At 42.1% G+C, this 25,981-nt stretch overlaps 1 protein-coding gene across 2 annotated transcripts; it reads right to left on the bottom strand.

The window, feature by feature from the left end:
• Window positions 1–1,149: 1,149 nt before the first annotated feature.
• igl (igloo) lies at window positions 1,150–24,448 on the bottom strand. 2 transcript variants are annotated; one of them, XM_046635447.2, is made up of 5 exons: window positions 24,059–24,448; window positions 23,554–23,857; window positions 13,097–13,375; window positions 12,235–12,407; window positions 1,150–5,127 (listed from the first exon to the last, which is right to left on the bottom strand). In XM_046635447.2, exons 2-5 carry the CDS (start codon window positions 23,624–23,626, stop codon window positions 4,981–4,983), a joined length of 672 nt encoding a protein of 223 aa, XP_046491403.1. In that variant the 5' UTR covers window positions 23,627–23,857; window positions 24,059–24,448; the 3' UTR covers window positions 1,150–4,980. The 2 variants fall into 2 exon arrangements, with proteins under 2 accessions (XP_046491403.1, XP_046491404.1); XM_046635448.2 differs by having other exon boundaries at window positions 12,235–12,380; window positions 23,554–24,448.
• Window positions 24,449–25,981: the final 1,533 nt, after the last annotated feature.

The raw sequence follows: 25,981 nt of genomic DNA, 5'->3' as shown, positions 1-25,981 counted from the left end.
ACGCGTTTATTGTAGGTAATAATAAGGTAATTGTGTAATGTTATATAAACTAAAGCAATTATACTTATGCATGTATGCATACATGTATGTATTATATATAGGTCACATACGTAAAATTATATCATAAGATCGATCCTGAATATCAATTTTCTACCTTCATTGCAATATATAGTTCACCTCGCCTTTTATGTATTTATATATTAATTTGATATATATGTGTGTATATATATTAAATATATATACACACATATATATATATATATATATATATTCATATTTGTTTATGTATAAGTACAATTCGAAATCACCTATGTATTATCACTTCCTCTACAAGCACATAGTTTATATCTTTGTTTTTCGAAATTATTTTATAATACTCTTACGCACGTTGGTATAATTAAATAACATACGACTAGTGGAAAATTTAACGAGAGAGAGAGAGAGAGAGGAGACAGAGAGAGAAAAAATCATACGACCGATTGAAGTGAAAATTGATTTTCGTTTCTTGTCCTTCTCGCGTCGAATTCGAGAAAACCTTGGAACGATTCTCTCGCAATATTTTTACACCTACCTCAACCGAAACCTCCGGTTGAATCGATAGATTCGGTGTTGCAAAACTTCTCTCCTCAAACACTGCATAAATTATGCATCGTATAGGTATAGATATTTGTCTGTGTGACAACGCGGCCGGGTTACATAGCCATGGACCCACAGGCGTATTCTACACTTTCATATCCGCAACGAGCGTATAACATATACCTATATCTGAATTTTAAATTCGACGTGATCAATCTAGCCCAACGCGATACGTCGTCCCTCTCGTGACATGTGTCACTGGGTATAGTGCAAAGCCCTGTTTGAATTTACTCATCTTTACCGCATGGAAAAATAATGCGATGGTTTGCAGGCTGCGAATGCATCGCAATGTCGTACTGAGAAGTTGATTTAACATTTTTATTTGAATAAAAGTTAATTTAATTAATAAAAGATTATCTCCCCGAGATCATAATTATGTGTAAAGTGTTTTCTTTTTTCTTCGTCTTCTTCTTCTTCTTCCTCTTCTTCGTTCACTCGTTCACTTACTGTAGAAATCTTCGTTTATTATTGTAATTCTTGATTACTCGTTGGATTTAAAGAACAAAATCTGTCTTTCTTTTTTTTTTTTTTTTTGTTTAACGTTGGCATCAAGGTGTATTACAATTTCGACGTAAAATCGATCCTTGTTGTTTCCTTCTTTACTGTATTTTTTATCTTTTTTATTTTGGCTCACGTTTTAGCGATACATAAAATTGAAGCGATGCGCTTGTGTGTTGTTGGTAAGAAAATTTCAATTTAAATGAAAATTAGATAAAGTTGAAATTCACAGTGATTGAAAAATTATTTCAATCAGGATTTGCCTTACAACTGTCGTGTAATATTGTAAATAATTATACCGACCGCGTATATCGAATAAAAATGCTATCCTTCAAATTTTCACCAACGGTCTTAAACGATTCTACTAATTTATTCCTCTTGAATCTTTCCTTTCATTCATTCTTTCTTTTCTCATTATGTTTAGAAGCATCCCACCTAAAGCCAACGATGTTAAATTTTTATTACCGGTGGGTATGCGAATGAACTTCTTTTACAGTAACTTGCTTCCAATATTACTCAATGATTAATAATGACCGTAATTATATCACTAAAAATGCTCGAATTCTCGCAACTCGTTAACGTTCACATGTTTTCTTTAAGTAAATCATTTCTGCTTGTAAATATACAAGCTTAAAAACAAAAAAAAATGAAACAAAAAAATTCAGTTTTCGCAACTGCAATTGGCCAATTTTTCCACGGCAGCGTGACAAATTACGCGATGTATATATATCTAATTTATTTAGTGCACGTAGCGCCTTAAATTTCTTTTTGAGATTACATAGAAAATCGTTACGCGTTATTCACCGTAACAAGTCATGTATACGTGTATTGTGTATATATATAAATATTTGATACATAGGCATGCGTGTGTATGTATAATATGTAGAATATTGTGAGTTCTTAGGCCCGCTAAAAACAACATCGGCGTAACAGTGTAAGAATTCATAAGAGTGCGACAGGTGCGCAGGCATGGCACATAATGTATAATAATTTATGTATACAGTAATTATGCAACAAAGTTTCCAATAAAACGAACGTGGCGATAATTGAATAATCTGAACAGGTACGAACTAAGTTTCACAGGTACTGGATATATTTCGTAACACGGGTAGAACAGAAAATTTTCGAACTGCGTACAAGAGATCAATGCAACGAGAAATAAATTATTAGACGCGCTAGCGTTGAATTGTTTTTTTTTTTTTTTTACTTCTCTGTTCATTCATTGATTAACTAATCTTGTTAATCACAGAAGAGTTATCATTTTTTTCCGATTTTTTTTTTTTTTTTTCTTCTCCCAATGTTAAACGTACAAGCGGTGACAATTGCTCAACAAATAACAATGCATAGTAATCAACGCAAGATTTTTAAAGAACAACACTGACGTCAAGCAATTGCAAAGCAATTGCAATGCGACGCTGGGCTAGAAAAATACTAACCACAAGTCAATTGTTCACTAATGAATTAATTACCGTTGTTTCGTGTTTAGGATGTTTTTGACATAGATAAGATATATCAATTTTATTTTCGACTATCAGAAGTTTATCGCTTTAGTGTAAATTGGAGAAAATCGCGGTTACGGTGTATAATAATAATAATATATGTATGTGTAGATACTAGGCTGCTTTTTATACAGATATATATGTATAATAATTGGTAGATGTAGGTATAATATAATAATTATGTGTATCAAGTGTATCGGATGATTATACAGTGAATATAAATGTATATATATAAATATATACATACACACATATACGATGTATAATCATATATATATAATAGGTATAATAAAATTGCGTATAAGGTAGGAAATTAATACCGCGTATATAATTCACGTATTACGGGAGTATGCATTGTATATATATATATATATATATATATAATAAGTGTACCCAATTATCTGACGGGGCAAAAACGATTATTAGTACAACTTTCAATCAGTGATTATCAAATGTTAACGGTATCTTCGATCAGGTTTGCAGCCCAATTTTTTTTTTAAAATTAGCGGAATCATATTTTATTCCTCGTATTATAATTACTCTCGGTATTGTTTTACGGTCGTTATTATAATACGACATTTATAGTTTTTCGTTAGTTTTATCTTTCATTTTTCTCAGCTTGCGAATTAAACGAATGAATGACGCGCGGACGTGAAAACGGCCTGTTTGTAAAAATAATAATAATAATGATAATAATGTTAATAACAACAACATTAGCGATAATAATAACAGACACCGAGCGAGATCGGCGCCTGGGATATAAAATGTAATATTTTTCAATGTAATACGTGTAATATATCTCAACTTTCTCATCTCGCTTATTTTTCCTTCCTGCATTAAGTACCGTGTTATCATTGTTATTGTTATCATAATTATCATTGTTATTATTGTTAATATTTCCGCTCACAGACTTCTCTTTATATATTTTTCGTATTCCTATATCGCATTATAATTGTACGTGCCTCGCAAACAAAACGAAGCCCCCTAATTGATTTGAGTATCGAATTGACGCTAAATTTTTTTTCATTTTATCACTATTCTTTCTTTTTTTTTTTTTTTTCTTTTTTTTCGTTTTCTTAGCTCGTTATAATTTTTCCCCGTGTTCATAGTTTATTCATAAACGAGTTTTCTTCGTTTCAATACGCATACGCAATGCCTTTGAAAATTTCTTCCTTTCCCTGTAGCTTGTAGAATAATAATTACTATATAATTATAACTTCTACGTATTTATATACTAATCTTGCGTGTATAATATATTATACCTATAATGCGTAAGTAACTATATTACAAAATAAACTGTACCGAAAAGTGATTCTGTATCATTCACTTCTCACTTCTCGTTCGATCCCCGTTTTACTGTAATGTTGTTAAACGTAAGTCCTGTATGTTAGGTACGATTGTTTTTTTTTTTTTTTCTTTCTAATAAACGACGTACATGTTACCTTGACAAACTTAAAAGAATGAGGAAAAAAGAATAAATAAAAAAAATCTAAATCCGCAGCAAGTCTTAACGATTCAGCAGGCTTGAAGATATATTCCAGTTTTTGATAAAATTCATTTCAAAATTTTCTTCACCTTCAATTGAAAATTATAATAAAATGTAGGTTCTATTTTCTATCACGTGTATATATTATACGTATATTATACCTCCCCGCATCTAAGAACCACACACATATTTACGGTTTTTATACCGCGTAATTATATAAGTTAGATTAGTTATTATGTAAAATATGCACTTCTACATCGTTGTTACGCTGTACGTATATATATAATAATAATAATAATAATAATAACAACAATAATAACAACAACAATACGTGACGTACGGTTCAATTAATAATCAGAAGTGATTTGATAAATTGAAACGAGGGCCAAAAAAAAAAAAAGAAAGAAAAATGAATAAATAAACTGATGTAACAAAAAAGAAAAAGAAAAAACAAACAGAAATAGGAATCGTGTATGTAACTGAATTTATAATCCGTTAGCGGTTAGCGTTCGCATAACGGGTTGTTCGTTTTTCCGTTCCAGCCAGCGCCAATAAAATCCCACTCATAATACCGCTGTATTTACATTAGACGCAGGAATGTGTGTCTCGCAGTTTTTCTTCTTTTTTTTTTTTTTGGTTTTTATTTGTGGGAAAAAAACAGTAGATCTTCTCTCTCTTTTTCCCCACACCGAGTTACCTTGCGGGATTTTTTTTTTTGCGGTGGCTTAGAAAAAGGATAAATTTTTCGTTTTTAATTTTCTTTTGTTTTTTGTTTTTTTTTTTTTACGTTTTATCTTTGCTCTTTGGTTTTTAAGTTTTTCCTGATTTTTCTTCCAGCCCGTGTACCTTCGGTACTTCCGCCTACTTGCCAGGCTCTGTTCCTCCGACTGCCGGCCCGTCCTGGCGCACTTTGTGACCCCGGAAACTCGCCTGGATCTTTGTTGCTGCCTTGTGCAGATCCGGATCTGTCAAGTCGATGCTCTCAAGTTCGTTCAGCGCGTCGTTTACCTGAAAGAGGAAAACCGACGTTCCTTATAGTTCGATCTGAACATAATCCTATCGGTGACTCAATTTTGTTAATCGAAACAAAAAAAAAAATAAGAAGGCTGAAGACAAAGTAAAGTAAAAATAGTCAAGGTATTTGACGATTTTTTTGTTTTTTATCTTTTTTTTTTTAACTATCCGAAAACCCCCCAAAAAAATCAAGCTCAAACTATTTGTGAGGAATTCGTTTATTTATTTTTTCTTTACGTGATTCAGTACCTCGACATTCTCGATCGAAATGATTGTATTCTTTAAACCTTGGCTTTTATCACGTTTATCAGTTCGAAACATTCCTGTAAAAATCTTCGATTGAATATGAAAATGTATAACGAGCAATAATTTTTCGGAATAAATAATCTCTGCACAGAATTTCACCCTTGTGTTATTCCTGTTTTGCATTCAAGAGAAGATGCGACCTACATCGAGCCGCGTATAAACTTTAAGGAAAAGTTGGCGAGAAATTGAAACGTAGATAAACGTATGCACATACGTACACAGGTAAACAGGTTAAGGGGGTATGAGAAACTTTTCACTCAACATTATTCCACGTTTCGCAACGACGCGACGCGACGCGACGAAGACATCGCGTTGGCTCTGTACGACGTACCTACGTAATAATACAGCGTCGTATGCTCATTTTGCAAAGCATGTTCGTGCGATGTGTACACGAATACATTACCTCCCTCACTCCGGGATGCAGCCAGGCTATTTTCCAGCCACGGACGGGGCCTTAAATTAATTAGCCAATCAAACGAAGTGGGCATAATTAGCGAAGATGAAAGCCGCGAACAATTCGCTGCACATGCACACAGTGTTCGCCTGTAATATCGTCGTCGTTGAAGAGATCGGAAATTATTCCGAGGGTCAAAGAACGTACTCGCGATCCTGCAGCAGGGGCTGTGCTTTTACCCGAGAGCTGCGCGATATCACCGTGATTTGAATCCGAATCATCCCTTATGCATGGCGGACCTGCCGGAGATGATGAAAGTCCTGACGCTTACCGAAGCGCGAATTTCACCCTAATTTGCAGAGTCCGTCCGCTTCGCCGTTTCTTTTTTCTTTCTTCTTTTTCCATTCTGACGAACCGCGCAAAGATCGAAGGTAACGGAATTTCTGGGCGCGTCTCGCCGCCAGGATTCGTCGAAGAATAACGAAATCTCGTCACGTCTCGGACACGTGACTTTCCGCAAATCGATCCCGCAGCTCGGAATTCGCGAAATCCGTCAACCCTCTTCTACTCTACCAGCTTCGCGGATTGTTAGACTGCTGAAATTAACAAACTTAATCACTTTCTCCGCTCGTTAAACGTTTGCTGTACACAGAGTCGGTAGCGGTGGATAGTGAGTTAAAAATAAACGACGCGTTTCGTCTTAAATCCGTTATTTTTTGGTCATTCTTACGTCGAGTACCGGCTGTAATAACGCTCGACTAATTATCTCGTTTATCGCCCGGGAATAACGAGCCGCGCTAAACAGCGTGTCGTATTCACGAGAGGATATGAAATCTAACCGGGGCACTGGGTCTCGTATCATTGAATAAACACGAGAGGTACGCCTTGCTGGTTGTCGGCCCCGAGGGGACAGGAGATTTCGGATCAGGGAAAGGCATTATTCGCCAAATATCAAATCATGTTCACCGCGAATCCACGTTTCATACCCAAGGTCTGGGTCTGGGTTGTCATAATTCGTACGAACGTTGAAAACCAGCGTCGTCGGCAGGATTTTTATACCGAATAGAAAACGGGCGCCCCGAAATTTATCCAAAGAAAAACAACAAGAATTGTTATTATTAATTACTGCGTGGATTAGAATCCAGGGAATATTTCCTCACTGTTCTCCTTCTTTCTTTTTTTTTTTTTTTTTTTTTTTTTTTTACAGACAGAAATTAGTTTGCCTGTAACTTTGTCATTTTTTCTTTTCTCATTTTCTTTCGTTCTTCTCGTTAACGCGTTTATATCAACGACTCGGGTTTCTTCCGTCAATTTTTTTTTTTTTTCTTTCTTTCCTTCTTTATTTTTATCTTATCAGCTTACAGCCAGCAACGGCGTACCAGATTATCGGTAATTAAATAATTTCCCTGCCTTCTAGGCTTTCCTTCCGGCGTCGTCGTATATAACTGCACATCACTGTAGGGGACGATTGGTAAGAAAAAAGACGAATTTCCGTTCTTAGGGGTGATACCGAATGGAAATTATATCGGAGCGTAATTTCAAGCCTGGGACTGAATGAAAGCCGCAAGAATTCGCGTTCGAAAATCACAATAAAATTTCCGACTGCACTTGTACGCTGTAACCGAGTGTCTGCATGGGTATAATATATGTATAAGGCGTAATTGGCATACATATACGTAAATATATGTTAATGCATATACATTATACGTGTGAACCTAATGTCAAAGTTGCTAATAATAGCCGGCGTTGTGCTGAAATTATCGATCCCACCCCAGCGGAGCGGAGGGAGCGCTCACCTCACCCCGTTTCACCCCCTTTCGCCCCTTTTCGCCCCTTGAGCGTCCGGCCCGTGCAGCATTAATTAAACAGGTAGACAGAGTGTGAGGCGAAAGTAACATCGGGAGGGAGGGCAGGTGTGCATGTGCGAAAAAAGGGTGGGTTTCCGGTTTCGCGCATCGGCCGAAATTCCCCCCGAGAATCGAACCCCGGCCGTGTTTTATAATTATCTACATTTTTTGTCGAGACTTTTCTACACGCGTTCCGTTTTCCTTTTCGCGAAATGGGAACCGTTGGAAAAAAGCTCCGGGGAGGGCGGGAAAAAATGTATAAAATAAAATAGAAAAATCAACGAGTAATCGACTCCTGCGAACCGCACGAAGGCCGTCTAGAAGCGACTGTAGATCGAAGGATCGTGACTGATAAGGATCGACAAGCTCCTGTTATATCGTGGCAGGTTTTTATTCACCGTTTGTTATTATTACCCGGCAAGGCCGCAGAAATAACGTCCGAAAATATTTGATTTTTTTTAATCAGTTTATCATCTCGTGATATTTTCAGGGGCGGGTAATCGCTTTTTGGCTAACGATTCGATCGCGTTTTACACGAATAAACGGGATCGGGTTTCCTTATAATTATTGACAAATTGAATTCTAACATCGCGAGATTGCAGTTCCGACCGAGGCTTAATTATTCCACTGCGATGCCTCGGGATGCGACATATTTCGGGGGCGATGTTGAAATCTCGAATTTTAAACGTTCCGAAAGCACCGAATTCCGAATTTTTTGCACGCACAACTTAGAATAAAGATATCAAACTTTTACGAAACATCAAAGTTTCGAATGGTATGAAACCCGACGCTAAAAATTCCGAGAGGATAAAATGCGAGAGTGAGGAAATTGAAAAATCTGTAACACCGAAATTCCGAATGATCCAAGACTTTCGGTTATTCTCATTTTTCTACGCTGTGTGAGTATATTTTAATTTGTCGGGATTTCACTCCATTCAAACTTTACTTTTCGAAACTTTGCTCTATCGTAACTTGAATTTTAGGAATTTTGCATCCCGGAAGTTTGAGCAGTCGGCTTTCCGACGATTCGAAACTTTGTTATTTCGTAAAAGTTTGATTTCTTTATTCCTAGTTTCGCCATGAAATAATTCAGAGCTAGGCGCTTTCGGAATTTCAACCCCGCCCCAAATTTCTCACCACCCGTTGATTCTGATCCATCGTGCAGAACAAACATCCTGCACCCTCTCTCGGGATTTATGACACTCGGCCTCGACTTCAGCTGTGACGAGGCTGCAGCCAGGGAGAAACGGGATTGTATCGATCAGGCCATACCTTGAGAGGGCTTCTCATAAATGCTGATTCGTTTGCAAAATATTTCTGCACCCTGCGAGGCGCTCGTCATTGATATTTCACAGATTGGCCGAGGGCGAGGATATCGAAAGCTGAGGAGAAAGTTCGACGGTCAGAGAATGGATTTGCCATCTTTCACCTCGGATTCGAAGAAATGAAAATCTTTTATTTGATCAATTTTCATCATCAATTTCCGTCGTCGCCGGATGAGCTTAATTTCGGGGTGCCGTCTCATCAGCCTGATCAGCGGTGATAAATAAATCCTTACACGGTTTGGCTGCTTTTGATTGACGCGACGCTTGATACGTGTTTGAAACAATAGCCGAGGGACTTTGGAGCTTTGTTTGAGTCTCGGGGAACAATGGAGTGACGTTAAAATCAATAAAACCCTGTGCAAGCTCTCGGCTCGCGGGACCCCGAGGGCGGATTGATGTTTTACTCATTGTCGCACTGCTGCACTAGTCGGTCTTATTTGCCACGGCGTGAAGGTTATGCGGAAGAAAATGCCCCGTGGCGTGCAATTCCCTGTGAATTATTAACCCCGTGTGCGCCTAGGCCGCTTGTACAGAGCTTTTAACCCTTTAATTCACGCTGGGACGCTCGGCGTCCCATCTTTGTTTTTTTTTATTTTTTTTTTGGCAGCTTATTATTCGTTGAACTACTTTTTTCGTAACAATTGCCCAGTTTTTTACTCCCACATGGCCTCTGAGATATTTCCAAGTTTAAAAAAATCTAAAATTTATTTATCCGTTTATTGTGAAAATAGGAAATGTAAACAAATCTCGTAATTCGTACTTTACCACGAAAAAAAGCATTTTCTGCTAATCTACACGCTAATTTTTACACGAACTGAGTACACACCAGAGAACTTTACAGAGTTTGCGTAAATTTTTTTCTCTTCTAGTCTTTATCTGTCCGACATTTTGAATTTTCAAATTTCGAATTCCGATTCGTAATCAGCGACCCAGAAGGCACATGTTTTCAAAATTTTGAGTGAATCCTATGTAAGGAAAAACGTATGCATGAACGAGTTAATTGTTTCACGCCCCAAAATTGACGTAATATCTTTCTCTACTCATTTCCTTTGGGAAATATTATCATAACGTTCGGAATTTTATTTTATTTCACACGGCAAACGATCCTCTCTCTTTTCTTGGATTTCGTCCTTAGAGCGGCTGGAGTTCGAGATTCTGAAGAGAGCTAGAAAGCTGACTCCGCTGATTGGAGTGGCTGGCCGGAATTCGCGCGGCGCACTGCACACGGATGGGCTTGTTTTTTTTTTTTTATTTCGTTCTGCTCTCTCTCTCCCTCTCTCTCTCTTTCCGACTGAGCCAAAAACTGGAAGAAGGCGGGGAATTTCGCGAATATATTTTTCCCAACATTGATCTCCGACACCTTATGCCGGCTGCCAAGAGAGTCGTTCAAACGCGCCGCGCCGGAGGCGGATGTTGGAAAATTATTCCCTTCGCAATCTCTTTGTGAGAATGGCTGCCTGCCATCCCTGGACTCGGGAAACTTTCCTGCGCCGCTTCGCCGGCCTAACAATGGCCACAAAAGGACCCGCAAGCTGAACGCCGAGTGAGAATCTCGAACGTTTCAATGCAATTTCAAAGACTCGAACGTTGTAGGTACCCACGTGCCGGTGTAATCACTTTTCAACACTTTACTCGAGACGTGCAGAGAATTTTTTCCCCTCAAAAGGTTCCGCCTTTTTCATCCCTCCGTTGACTCGCATTACTCGAATTTTCTTCGACTACTATACACTGTAACGTTGCAGGCAATTGTTTGTCCGACTTGATCAAACACTTACGTAAGACGACGGGACGAAACTTAACTACCAATTTGCGCTAGAGAAAGAATCCGATCGCGTTGAACAAACAGCGGTAACTCAACACCCACGACGTTGCAGGAATAACTACCGGACAGCTTGCTCTGTCAACCGCCAGTCGAAGGGGAGGCGAACTCGGAGGGAAGTTGTATTTTTTAGGGGATCGATGAAACCCGGATCCCGCCCCGAAATTCGCGGAAGTTTCGTATCGGCGGTAATTCAGGCGCGAGGCGTGAACGTCGATATGTGAGGAAGGAATGGCGATATGATAAAAAAAAAAATAGTAATAATAATAATAAATAAGGGTGGAAATCGCTGGGAACGTTCACGCCTACCGGCCCTCGAATAGGGTTTTGTTCGTTCGCAAGGAAGCTAATCGGTACCAATCGATCATCCAACGCTCACTGACTCGATAAGCAAACGCACATGCATAAGGGCTCGTTGAGAAGAGACGGAGCTTCGATTGGGTGCTGTTTGCCCGAGGATATGTTCCGCTGAGTTTCACCCTCGCATAAAACCACGTACGCCAGTTTTCCGGCGTTACGGTTATTCGCTTTCTCTTAAGAAAATCTGGTTCATCGTTGTTTGTTTTTTCTCGCCGTGAAAAATTGTGCGTTAAATTTATACTCGGAGTCTGAAAGCACAAACCTTGCAGTGCCTTACTCGCGCTCCTCGCAACGCACTGGATGAAAAACGCAAATTATGCGGGAAAGAATTCGCGGTAATTTGTGTATTCTGACCCCACCGCGTTCTAAGGTACTGTATCTGAAGCTCCCCAAAATTAGTTATAAGCAGGGTTTTTCGCCTGAGAAAAAACTCCTCTGCCGTGTTTGTAATTCGGAGTGAACCGGCATCAGCCTAAAGCCATTCCGACAGCTGGGGAATGCCTGAAATTTATTTTTCTTATATCGAGTGAAGAAAATTGTTCAACCGCCGAAAATCGGCCCACTTGAAAAGTTTCAATCGATGCCATTTTCAATCACGATGATGAAAATTTGTGGAAAAATTCAGAAGCTCGGAGACCGATGGCTGGAATGGGTGTACCGAGTTTGGTAATAATTCACTGATAATCGCTGGACTTATCAGCCTTTCAAGCCGTAAACTGGACGCCATATTGGAACCTGGGAAAGGATAATGCTTTGATACACGGTACACGCATGAATATTACAACAGCACCGCGGGAAAGGGATGGCTGTTTAGATCCGGGCACCGCGCGTTGATACCGTCAGACGTATTTCGACTGATCGAGTAATCCAGGTAATCTACGCATCTCGTAAGCGGAAGCTAGTATTCAAGGAAACTGTAGGGTATGGGCTAATGAGGGATTACTCCGTGGTTTATACGTCGCCTCCGCCAGTCCTTATCGAAGGTGAGGCTGCAGAGCCCGGAATCTTTGCGGAGCGATCTGAACGTAGCCTTGCCTTCACTGAACTCACCTTCTGGTCGATTTTGTCCGCCGTTTTTTCTACGAACTGTTCGATCGGCTTGATCGCCGCCGAGGCAGCCGATACGACCTGCTGCTCCTTCCTCGACATGTGGCCTCGGAACGACGCCTGGATCTTGGTAGCAGCGTTGCAGAGTTCTGGAAAATTAAGCTCATTTCTTACGCCTATGAAAGTACGGGGAGTGAGTTCCGCAACGAATAACGGATAAACAAAAAGGATGACGAGAAACCAAAGATAATACAGGTCTGCAAAAAAAAAAGAAAACTTCATTTTTCAGCTGCATGGGATGTTTCTGTTGAATATCATGTTTTCGAGTGTGCCGAATCCGAAAATGACTTCCATTTCCCTCCATCGCGTACAATATTTTTGCAATATACAACGTGTTTGCGTAAAAAAAAAAGCATAACAATAATGAAAAGTTACCATTTCGTTACAATGAACTAAATAATATTTCTTTTAAAATGAAACAAACAATTCCGTCGTGAAATTTACTTAATATGAAATCTTTTCTTCTTCTCTTTACCTCGCCGAACACACTTCCGCTTTCCATTTTCTGTTTCCCTGATTGTATTTATTCTTGAGTATCACTCTAATACGTATTAAATGAGAGTAAGAAATGACTTTTGCATAGGATTTTTAGAACTAAGAAGAGGATACCAGATCTCGAGTTAAACCGGAGTTTCACTCTAAATGAAATTACGATCACGAGTTAAAGAAAAAACCTGACGTGATGGAATTTTCTTAGTACTTCCCCCGATTTCAGTGAGTGAAAATCTGTAATAAACAGTACAAAACCCTGTGCACTTTTTTGCTTGCAAACCTGTATTATGGAAAACACCGCTAGTCCTCTCACCCTTGTCATCCGCCCGGAACTCCTCGAGTAGCTGCTCCTGCGTTGGTTCCGCGTCGTTCTGGCTCTGCGGCTGCCTCGTTCCGCTCTCCGGTTCCTTCATGCTCTTCCTCGCGTGGTGGCCTCGGAACGCGGCTTGTATCCTGGTGGCAGCCTCGTCCTTGTCCTTCTCGTTCTCGCCCTGGCTCGCCGCCTCCTTAGTGGCCTCGGCCGATTTGCTGCTCGCCTCTTCCGCCGCGGCAGTTTCGTCGGTCCCCGTCCCTTCCGTCGATTGTTTGATATCTGGGGAAGAAGAAGAGCGAGCTTTAGCCTCCTCCTTAGGTCCGACCTTTTACCCCGGAGTTCTAATTCGTATTTATGAACCGACCCTGAGCTTTTCAACCCGTATTTTTCTCGTCGAGTTCCGAGAGCCAGGTCGCGAGGTCCTCTCGGGACCTTTCCACCCCCACCCCCTCTACCCTCCGAGCCGAATATCCAGCCTGGATGAGCATGTTCCAGAGGAGTACAGACCCGGGACGGAAGTCGTAAATATATTTATCGCGATTCGCGATTCAATCTCGTTATCTCGATCACGGTACCTGTAATCCGTTGGCCTGTCGAATTACCGCACTGGAGATGGAAAGAGGCCTGAACACCGTGCGAAGCCGAGGTATGAAAAATTCAACTCCTCAAAATTAAACTTCTTTATCGCCGCGATGTTTCCGACCATTTTTTTCCGAGGTGTTTTTCTACGAGAGGAGAAAAGCAACGTGGAAGTGAAGGAAAGCCGAGAGATTATCTCACGTCCGTACCGCCGGGAAAACTGGGTCTCAGTATCAGCTGTCGGCGCCCGGAGCTACCGCGAGTGTCGTGGTGTGTCTGTTTTTGTTTGTTAGCATCCGCCCTTTGTGTTGCTATTGTTGTTTTCCTGGTACGGCAAGTCGAATCCCAAGTTTTCCAGGTCACGCTCAGACTGCCGCGATCGCGTGTTTTCTGTAAATGAGTCCGTACCGCGTTTACGAGTACAAAGTCCAACTATCCTCCAGAGCCACAACGATCAAGAAACGAATAATTAAATTACCGCACATTTATTACTTGTGTATTCCGGAATCCTTAGTCGACTGATTCTGTCGACAATTTCTCATTGTCATATTCTCGAAATTACGAGCATACGTTGTGAATTTCTAAATTGTTCGTTTTCTCCACCGTATGTCGAATTAGCCGACACGCTGCACTTGAGAATTATAAATGATCGTAATTTTGTTTTTCGACGGTGAAAAATTATGAAATAACTTTCAAACGACGCACTCAGATGGCAAGAATTCAATCGTCTAGGATCTGACCAAATCCCACCTACGATTATGAGAATTTATCAGTATTTTATGATTCCAATTGGGCGCCATTTTGCAACGGCAAATGACCGAGGGTAAGAAAAGTTTCCCCGTTACTATACCTGGGTGGGAGGCGCCAAGTCTTGCGATAAGAAACGATTGCCTGAGACGACACAAATCTTCGAAGAATAATGATAATAATGAAGTTGAATAGCGCCGGCGGTGGAAAACCGTTCGAATATCAGTGAATCGGTAGTTTTGGGCAGGCCGAAGTTTACGAGAAGCGATGGGGAACAATTTACACGAAGCGGAGGTGACAATTAATCCGAGGTCTTTCCACGGGTTGGTGTAGTAGCATAGTGGTCGTGGAGGTCAGCGAGTTGCGAGGTACCTACGTGCTCCTTGGATCGATCGAGGGACGTGGAAGAAGAAGTCGGAGCTTTCCAAGTCGGAGCTTGAATTCATCCATACCCGGAAAGTTGTCGGAGGGTCGGCAACGAGAGTTTGTCGCGAATCAAGGATTTGAAAAACGGCTTTGAGTTTTTCGGCCGGTTCTCGTCGACTTGACGGGTTTTTCACACACACAAACACACACACATATATATATATATATATATATTTCTCGGTTCGATATTAGCGCCCGGGCAGCCGGGTCGTTAATCTTATCCAGAAAGAGAGGGGCGGGCCCCGAAGAGGAAGAGGAAGGTAAACAGCGATATAGCCTTCCCTCCATAATGCTCCACAGCAGCTGGATGTTTGCTCCCCGCACACATGCCGGTTAAATTCGGCGTGTGCCAGTGTTCGCGCACTTATAAAATGGCAGAGCTCAACCCCCGCCGCGCCGATTCTATAACCCCGAATTTCAATGGTAGCTCAAAGTAATGACCTGTTTCTCTGTGTTTTTTCAGGCCTCTCTTTCAGCTTCCGCGGCACTTAACGCCATTGATGTTGCTTCTAGGCGTGCAGCTATTATAAGGGGAGGGAACGGTTACAGGCTCCGGGAAATAAAGTAGATAAGTAACGGTCGAAGGAGGGAGTGAGGCGGTTGTCACGAATGCGATAGCAGAGCTTACGAATCGGGGAAAACCGCGACTTCTCTTTCAGAATAACCATCAGACTGGGAATCACGCTCGTTAAACTGTCAATTTAAAACCGGAAGCAGAGATCGTCATCCTTCCCAACGAAATCTGCAGGAACAGCAACGGAGCCGTGTATTTGAACCTCAAACTTCGTAATTTACGTGGATTGAAAAATATACCGACTCCCGCAGATAATCGCTGGCAGATTATACAGTTCTCGGAGTTCTCCGCTCTCGTTCTAGTTAATCCAGAAGGTATATAACTTCGTTTCATTATAATCCCTGCTCGATTCCTCATATCTAACCAAGCCATATTCATGTCGAGAGTTTCTTACTCGGAAAAGTTTTGATCTCAACGCGATACTACGAAAGTACAGGTTCACCTGCACCGCCGCTCGGGGACAATTTTGCATATAAATTTGACGAGGTTTCAGTCTCGAACGTGCGGATGTGAACAATCAAACACGCCGAGCTCATTGTTCCAGGTTTGTATCTTGCTCGACGACGTCACTCTGTCTGATCAGAAACCGATGAATGCGTCGCATTCGGCGCGTCTAAACAGAGTGAAAACTACCCCCCCCCCCCCCCCCCCCCCTAAACCTGAGCCTCCTGTCTCCATTCGGAGCTAAATGGGTCGTTGCAATTTAATCAGATCGAATAAAACACAGAGGGAGACAGCACGAGCTGCCTGACGAGGCCTTTGCCCAGTGGGATTCCAATTTTGATACTCCCAGCATGTTTCTCAGGCGCGTCTTTACGCTCCTCGTCAAAGACCCGGTAAAAACGTGTTAAATTCTGTAACGTTGTTCGATTTCATCTGTTCGCTGTTTGAGAGAAGAATGCTTTAAGAATAGTCACCGTGACTCACAATTAGTGCGAAAAAATTAGAAGAAAATAAAAATCAGGTAGAAGCCAACGCAAGGGCGAAATATTTTCCACCGTGTTATTATAGGTAGCGGATCAAGGATCATTCAGGATTACCTGCACCGTTGTGACGCAATTAACGATAAACGGACCAGACGGCGATCCGATTATCTTCAAGGTAGGGCCTGCGAACTCGAGTGGTTTTATGTATGACATACACGATGATAAAATCTAATATTAGTGCGCGTAAAAAAGCATGGCGAATTTTATGGGGGTAGCGATAAAAACGCGGCGTGCCAAAACCACACGATGGGGTCTTTAATTTCGCGAACAATTACATGACGGGTACGATGAGAATCTTTTCCAACAACTATTTTTAACCCCCCAAATAACTTCCCATCAACTTTTCCGTGTTCGCAGTTTAGCTTCTATCAAGCCAAAGCGAGACGCCCAGGCTGCCCGGGCTTGGGAATTCGATAATTACGAGTCCGGAGCGTCGGGAATTCAGTTACAACGCTACGGTGTGGACTGAAATTTTGCAGGGTGGAATAAAGGGTACAAAGGGATGTTCGGGGGCGACGTCGGACCTCATCGACTGCTCTACACTCGAACGATGACGAAAACTCAAGGGTGAGATTAGTCACGATCACTCTTCGGGTTCGACATTGAGAGGGTCTTACCCCCCCCCCCAAGCATATCGCGCCCATAAGTTACTCGTCAGATTTCCAAGCCCGCGGTGAGGAAAATAGGGAATGATTGATGCGCCCCGGAATCGATTCGGTCCGAAATATACCCAAATTCAAGTCTCGATCATCCCCGTGGCAACCGCCAACTCCTCTATTTTTACCCCGAAAATCCGGGACGAGTAAGATCCTTAATTTAAAACAAGGCTATTTATCTCGCACCTCTTTTTTTTTTTGCCCTCGTCTACAAAGAAAGTGCGACAGGACTATATGAAGAGTTCCATTTTTTTCATCACTTCTCTCGAATATATTTTTAAACGAAGAAACAATAGTACGACGTGACAAATTGGTGAGAATAGAGAGAAATGAAGAAAAATGTAGAAAAATTTAAAAAAATGGAATTGTAAACAAAGAAACATGAAGTAGGTACTGAAAAATTACAGAGTTTTTTTTTCCACCTTTCTTCTACTTTTCCTTTTTTATTTGCTAACCACGTCATCCCTCCTCGTGAAAAACTCACCTGACGATGCTCGCTGCACCCGGTGTAGGATCCCCTGCACGACTGACTCTCCGGCGTCGCGACGCCCCCTTTTATACGACCCCCTCTCCTCCCCCGCCCCTTAGGGTCTCGCCATGGGCCGCGAGGTGCGCGCAACCGAGGATAACACTCCAGCCCCTGCGAACCGCGAAGGGTGTCTCCGGGTGGCCGGTGACGAGCTAGTTTTTTGCCTCTGCCAAGCAAATTTCTAACCTTTTGCCGAGGTACGTACAACCATGGGCGAGCTGCTTCTTCGTCACCTCCGCGACGTGGTCGCGTCGATCGCGCGGAAAGAGAAGCGCGCCAAGTGTAGGTATACGCAAGAAAATTAAAATGGTTGGCGAAAAATTATCTTCGAGATGTCTGTAATGTATGGGGGAAAGAGAAAAATGCCATCACCTTTTACACGACGTTAAGGTGGGGGAATCTGGCATTTTTGTTGAGGATTTCGTTCTTTTAACTGCATGGGTATATATTGGGGTGGTTCGTTTCTAAATTTTATTTTATCAATCGAAAAATTTGAGAAAAATACTACAAAAAAATTGTCGTAAGACCTGGAGGAAATAGAAAAATATTTAGAGGACGTTACGGATTATTGTTATATTTCTTATTTATTTCCAATTAATCATTCTTCATAAAAATCAGTACCGAACACGAAACAGGGACATTAAGGTGACGCGATACTCCTATTTCGGCAACGAAAACTATCATCCAAATTTCTCCGAGACGATTAATCTGTGACAAGAAACTGTGAAATTCTTAGGCGCATTTGACTGTTGTTTGGCGAACGATTAATTGGACCGTGGTACAAAAGAAATAATCTAACATATATATATATACATATACAAGTCCGAAAGGTGTACATGTAAAAAATCAGTAAAAAATATCACAATAGTAGCGACCTCTAATTATTTTCCTACCTCCTCCAGGTTTGACTACAATTTTTTTTCAGTACTTTTCTATTGGCAACTTTAAAAAAAAAGAAGTTAAAAAATAGAGATATACCGAACTACAGACTGTACGACTCGGCGCTTAATATCCGCACGTAAATTCACGGCATTCTGGTTAATCGAGATTAATCTCGTGCTGATTGGTATACTCGACAATTTTAGCGAACGAGTAGCAGCAAAAACACTGACCAGCCATGTAACTCAGGCAGCTGTGTAATTGGGAATTGGAGGAGGCGCACAATAGGAGGAAGGCACGTGGCTGACGGATCGAGTCTGGGTTCATTCGTGACAGGCTCGTCGAGGAAACCTTCCCATCTGCACATTTTCTACCCCAAAACTCCTCGGCGTTCGTTTCTTGGCCGGAATGACACTCCCTCAAGACGTATAGCACGCGAAAAAGTTTGACACTTTTATTTCCCCACTCCCACCATGTCACCAGCTCTGAAATATTCGGCCTTTTTCAATCCGCCTGTCATCCTCCAGAGTTCGCGCCGAAATTACTTGGACTCGGTCCTGTAAAAGTTTGTACAATTTTTTCCTACGTAGGATGTAGTTTCGTGGTAATTCGATATGACAAACTGTCTTCTTCGACGACGAAACTGATTTCGGACCATTTAATCGCACAAACTGAAACAATAATCTTACCGACGACTCTGTCCAGCTTCATATTTGTTTTTCTTGAGTTGGGGTAAAACTTCCGCCGGCACTTCGCCACCGATTAATCGTTTGGGTGGCTCCGACTGGCCGTGAGTAAGGCAGAAGCGAACTAGAGGAGGGATGAGTACGTTCCCTGCATTACCGGCCTGCGATGCGAGCCTTTACCCACAAAAGCTCGCAAGCTCCGCACGGATAAAGCTCCGAGTACGTCGCAGGGTTGTATATAAATTGAAAGTTGAACAACGATTTTCCAGTGATGGAATTGATCCTATCGTGAGAGCGATTCCGGCAAATTTGATCGACGCTGATCGCTGCCGTCGATAAAACAGGGCTGCACGTCAGTCGGTAAGGCAGGTCGAAACGGAGGAGCTTGCGAGAGGGAGGAAGGGCGGAAAAGTCGCGCGTGTGTCTCATCCTCATCTCGGGAACGACGAACCGCCGTGGAGAGTCCGGAGGGGAGATCAATAAATAAGGGAATAACCCGAGAGCTTTCGGCCTCGAGGCCCTGGACGAGGATCTGCGCTCTCCGATTCAGATCGGGCTTTTCTCGGGCGCCGTAAACCGGGCAGGTAATTGTCGGCGTGGGCTCTACGCCAGTACGATCCCTTCAACCCTCTGGCGATGCGGGCACGCGAACCTTTCCCGAGTTCCGGCAGGAAGCTCGGATTTTGAAGGGATCTACTCTCGAAATTGAAAAAGCGCCGGACGGGATCGCGCGGAAGATTACGGGAACTGGGAAAAACGTGAGACGACTTTTCGCGGAACTTTTTTCATTTCTCACCGCGTCCTTTCCATCCCCCGGAAGAGAGGGAGGATCAAGGTTTACAAGCTTTTTCCCACAAATCATCAGAGCAAAGTTGTCGTAACGAGTTTCAGGTTCTAATCCGGTTTTAATTTCGCTTCATCAGATTCGAGCAGTCAACGGAAAAGGATCGCGAAGGTAAAGTGAGCCGTTGGGGGGGGGGGGGGGGGGGGTGACTCGAAGGTCGGCAATAATATGTCGGATTTTACTGCAGCCTGCAGGTGCATTACGATCACGTTTGGAGAAGTTTAATTGGACAGCCCGTCTCTCAATTTTCCGACGTCCCTTTATCCCCTGCACGCGAGGCGCGTGTACGAGTTTCGTTTAAAATTATCCATCGCAATCAGCGGTAAGCGGCGAGTGGCGGCGTCGTTGAAAAGGCAGTCAGGGCTTTATCTCGAGGGTGCATTACGAACGCAGAGTTGTCCTGGAACTAGACTCGCGTTTCTCGATTTTATACGCGCTCGACACCGACCCGCCGGAAAATCGATACATCCGTTTCGTCATCCTTGCGTGCAATGTGTGGGTGGGTACGTTCACGTACCGGTTCGCAGGTTCCATCCACACACTACATTCGTACTTGGGTTAAACGTGTGATTCTGCCTCTGGCCTGTGGCTTACAGGAGCTTCCATGGCTCGTTGACTATCGATTTTTCACCGGCTATCGCCGGCAGCGCCGAACCCTCTTTTTCCAGTCCCATTGTCAGAGCGATTTCCATGGATCGCGAATCCCTCGTAACACGGGATGGAGGAAATGAATAATTGTCGGCTTGAAGAAAGGGGGACCGAGTCGACTTGCACCCCTTTGTTCGAATATTTTCCTCCAAATTCCCTTCCTCTCCTATTTCTTCATCTCGTATTCGATCACCGAGTCCACGATTGCGGATGTGAAGCATGAATATACATCCGCGGAATCGCATTACCAGCAGCGGGGATGGTTCACCATCTTTCTCTTCAACCCTTTTGCTTCAATTGTCACGATTCCCAAGTGGCTTGTATGCCATAGATAGAAGCCGCGGCCCGCAGACACCACAATGGTAGCCGTAGCAACGGTGTTCGTGAATATACATCATACATATTTGCACGTACATTTTACTGGATAGGTACGAATTCACACGACACATACACATGTGCGGTAGGGTGGGTCGTATCTTGACTTTTTTTATTTTTTTTTCAAGGTGACACTATCAAAATTTGTGACAAATACCGAAAAAAAAGAACTGTTGTAAACCCTGGAGGAAGTAGGAAAATGTTCAGAGGTCGCTACCAATTATTGTTATATTTTTTATTTATTTTTATGTCTACATCTCACGGACTTGTATGTACATTAGTTTATTTTTTTCGTATCGCGGTCCAGTTGATCATTGTTCACAAAAATCAGTACCGAAAACGAAGAAGGGACAAATTTTTCGAGTGACATCTTAAGAACAAAGAAAGTTAACGAATGAAACACCCTGCTATACATGTGCGCGTACATCCCTGTCCAACACGCGTAATGACATACCTACTTTGGTCTCGTACTCGTAAACCAGCACACCTCGCCACCGGGTAACATCTACCTAGTTCGCGATGTGAAATTTATGTATGCATAAGCTATAACTGGCACAAAATCGCGGATCTGTCTTATATGGCTATGAGCTGTTGAAGGAGGTCGAGTCGGCACGCGACCTCGGCAATTCGCTGGTCCGTACAGGGTGGTTCACGTTCGGCGATCTGGGTGGCTCGTAAAAATCCGGAACGAAAGTTCCTTTGGAGTATCTTCGAGGGATGTACGGCTTCCGAGTTACGGAACCCAGAAGTTCGACCAATCGGAGAGCCGCCTTTGCGTCGTCTGCTCGGCCGTGCAGCTCCACGATTGGTCAACTTCGAAGCTCCGTATCTCGGAAACTGTTGGTAGCTCGAAATCCGCGTAAAGTAACTTTCATCCTGGTTTTAAGAGGGGAATCAGATCCGAATCACCCTGTACCCATCCGCGAGAAAGTAACGATGCTAATTTCACATGAATATTAAAGTATAATTTTGATTCGTCGTGTATTCACGTTATACCATCTACCTACGCTACACGCTGCAGTAAAGGGCGATGCTATCGGGAACACCGGGTGTACGAACAAACTGGTTGTACACTTATATTGTGTATAAACTGTGCTATACACCCTCTTCGCAGATCGAACCACCCTATCGCAAAATTATCGCAACTCGACGTTAGCTGGTAACTTTTTTTTCTTTTTTTTTTTGCGAAGCTGTAACGGCCATCTTACGATGGCGAAAAGCCACTCGCATACATCGAGGAAAGCTATTGTATATATTTAGTGTTCAACTTGGACGTCTCGACACGCGTCTACCGCTGGCTATAGGAAGGCGTTATTTGAGAATGGCGTAGGTTCGCCGACCTGTTCGCGAGGAATCGATCGCGTTATCAGAAGCTCTGTCTTCTCTTGAAATCGCGGCCGCTCCCCGCTTCCCGTCTACTGCAAAACCGTATCGTCGTCCTTCCGGAACGCGACGCGGGGATGGTCCCCCCCTCTGTTCCGAATAATAATCGAAAACAAGCGATCTAATTCGAGGGGGTAAAAATCAGTTTCAAGAATGCTCTCAGCCACCCTCGAGAGTGAAAAAACACCGACCCATTGGACAGACAGAGAACAAAGGCGAAGAAATACCAGCCGAGCGAATCGGCGCGCCGGCAATTACTCTCATTTGAATCGATCGATTCCTCAACAGAGACGCGCAACAGCTCGTGTTTTATTTCGCCTGTAGCGTGGGCTAACGGCTCGAATTCACGTAACCCGATCGCTTAAAAACACACCCAGTTTTTCCCCGTCCGAATGACGCCGAATTACACTTCTTTTCCCTTCCCTGAGCTTTGACTTATATTTATTTTTTTCCTGCCAACCCTCTTCGAAAGTCTCGGTTCATTTTTCTTCGCAAAATATTTGCACTGCTCATCAACTCGGCAACCCCTTAGAGAGCGTAAATTCAGCAACAGGGTGAAAACGAGGGGATTAATCATGACTGATTTGTCTTTCGCCAGTCCGGATGGCATGTTTATTTATTTACTAGCTTAAACACGGGCAAGGCCCACTTGCACGAACCGTAGGAATACCCACCAAACAGGCTTGGTAGTCGTAGAAGTCAAAGATCAAAACTAAAACCACAGATAAAAGGCAAGGCAATGTCAAGAGGGACGAGAAGAAGAGACCATAGAAAATAACGAAGTCGAGCACAGCCTGTCAATCGAGCGTGGAAATATCAATGTGACAGTGCGATGGATAGCCTTGGATAAGAGTTTATGTGTGCCCAGGAGCCAGACATTGCGAAAATGCAATTCTCATCCTCGCGTGACCTTACACTCAACCTTTGACGTCTCGAACACGCGAGGTAGGCAAAGCCTGGCCGGCTTGGAACGGAGTTGGTGGGACTTGACAGACCCCCTCGGGAAGACGGTAATTAACGAATACCAGAAAGAAGAGAGCGAGGAATAAGCGACGACGGGTTAGAAAACAACAAAAAGGAGTGGGGAAGGAAATCAATCCTATCTCGTCGAGGGATGGATAAGGAGTATCGAAATATTTACTCACCACCGTTCTTCGAGTCCTCTTTAGCCTCCTCGGCTGTTGGCTGAACGCTTTCCTTGCTCGTGTTACATCCCATCTTGCACGTCTCTCTTTTCTCTCACTCCTTGAGATTATCTACCTGGTACAGCTGCGCAGACTTTTCACACACTTTTGTTTATCTCGTTTATTTTTTTAGCTTTTTCGTCGTTCTCTTTATTTTAAAATCAAAATTACGAATTTCCCTTCGAGCCAATGTTACATTCACTGGTCGGTATAAGAATAATCTCTCATTTGTTATACGGTTGAAGTATTCTGCCGCGCTATTCTTCTACATCAGTCGAGAATGTGAATATTAATTTATCGCGTCGCGACAATATCGATACCTCGTAAAAATATACGGAATATATCGTGGAAAATATGTATGTAGGTACGGTTATCTCAATACGTATATATTATACTTTATAAAAATATTACAGCGGACAATTGATCGTGTATATACTCTGAGGGTTGTAGTTAACGATTATTATACCTGAGACGGACGTGTTCTGTGTTTTACCACTTGGTCTTTTAACCTGTGCGGTACGCGTTGGATACTCGAAAATCTAAACGAAGACAGTTTCGTTTGTTAGATTATACTTTCTTAGCGGTGTGTACTTATCCCTCGAGGAACGCGAACTGGTCAACAATTATCTATAATCACCCGTGCCTAATTAATTCCACGACAAATAACGGCGTAAACGACGATTCAAACTTTCACAGCTTTCGCTTTCGCAGTTTGAAAAAATTAAATTGAAAATTGGTCTCTTCTTCCTCTCTTTATACTTTCCGTTTAATTCGTGTCTGATTAAAAAATATTAATTACTCTACGAAATTTTTGTGCAGGCTGTGCCGTTTTACCGGTAATTGTTGCGTTACTTGGCTCTTGCGACGTTGATTACTCGTACAATCGACAGATTAACTTGTTAATTACGCACGAGGGACGACTCACGTTCAACTCGCACTAACAATATGTTTTCTGCAAGATAATATCTCTACGATTTTGCGTAATAAGCGTTTGAGCTGCGTTCTTAATTTTTGGAGACTATTTTTTTTTTTTTTTTTTTGTTCAACCCCTCACTTTTACGTTATAATATATATAATACGAGGCTTTAAATTTCTAGTATCAAATTCCGTCGATTCGTTTGTCGTACAAAGAAATTGGACGATTCCTCGATTTCACTCCTATTATCGGGACTATCGGCTAATCTAAGCTACACCTTCGGGATCGACATTTGAGAGATGGTTCCCGTCGGCGGCACGGGGCGTACTGACGACCCTGCCCTTGCGTCGCGACGCTATACGCCGCTGGTTGGTGGGATCTCCGTTGAGCTGGCACCACGACGACGGAGAATCAAAATATTAACCGTACCTCCTTTTATTCAGACTCATTCCGAGCGGACTGAATCCCACAATTCGGAAATACGTGTCTCAGAAGAAGCCCGATATAGAATTAAACTACCGATGGTACTGGCGTACTTTTATTTATTCGCAAACACACGTTGACTTGTGTTGAAAAATACTGTCGCAAATATTTTCAACTTCTTATCGAACGGTCTATAATACAACGTTTTACGCGTAAATTTTTATTGCTCCAGATTTTGGTCGGACAAAAAAAAAAGACTGCAGCTAATAATTGTTTCTATGAGCAACATTTTTACTCGTCATAAATCGCGTAAGGATCTTCTAATATTCTGTTTGTGGAGAAAATTTTTTTTTAATTTTTTGTTCGAGGTTTGATTCGAATAAACGGATCGAAATCGAAAGCTTCTGTTACTGGAATATTTAATCCTGAAACGCGGCAACGCTGACGCCCTCCATACATATTTACACGATGTTAGTGCATAAATAATTTCATCTACGGTTTGAATTCGTACCAGACGACTTTACTAGCTCACGTTTAGTTTCTCGAATCGCCGTGCGATAGAGTTTTGAATTTTTCGAAATTGTGCGCAATTCTTTCAGTCTTCAAATATCTCATCATTCGATTACCGTTATCTGATAAGTAACATATCTTGCTATAAAGTTTGCATTATTTTGTTTGAAATACTTTAAATTCAACAATATCGCAATGCAGGTTTTGTTTGTTTCAATATCGTTTTTTTTTTTTTGTTTTTATTCACTTCGTATCTTAAACCAACAATTTTCGTATAACAATGCCTTTCCCTTGTGCAATATCATTCGTTAATGACGTTTTTTGTCTTTCGACCTACAGTTCAAAGTTAAGAATGATAAATAAAAAATAAAAAAAAAAAAAGAAAGAAAACTGTTACTCTGTGATTTTACGAGTACAAATATTTCGTCAGCGGAAAGGCAACTTTCTATTTTCATCGGAGAAAGTCTCTACTTCGGTCCCCTTATATCTTCGACTGTGGGTAAAAGCGATTCGGAAAAGGCGTTTGGGTGGAAAGACGAA

This window comes from Neodiprion pinetum, chromosome 7 (assembly GCF_021155775.2).
Source record: "Neodiprion pinetum isolate iyNeoPine1 chromosome 7, iyNeoPine1.2, whole genome shotgun sequence".
Taxonomy (NCBI): domain Eukaryota; kingdom Metazoa; phylum Arthropoda; class Insecta; order Hymenoptera; family Diprionidae; genus Neodiprion; species Neodiprion pinetum.
This window is presented reverse-complemented; position numbering and strand designations above follow the sequence as displayed.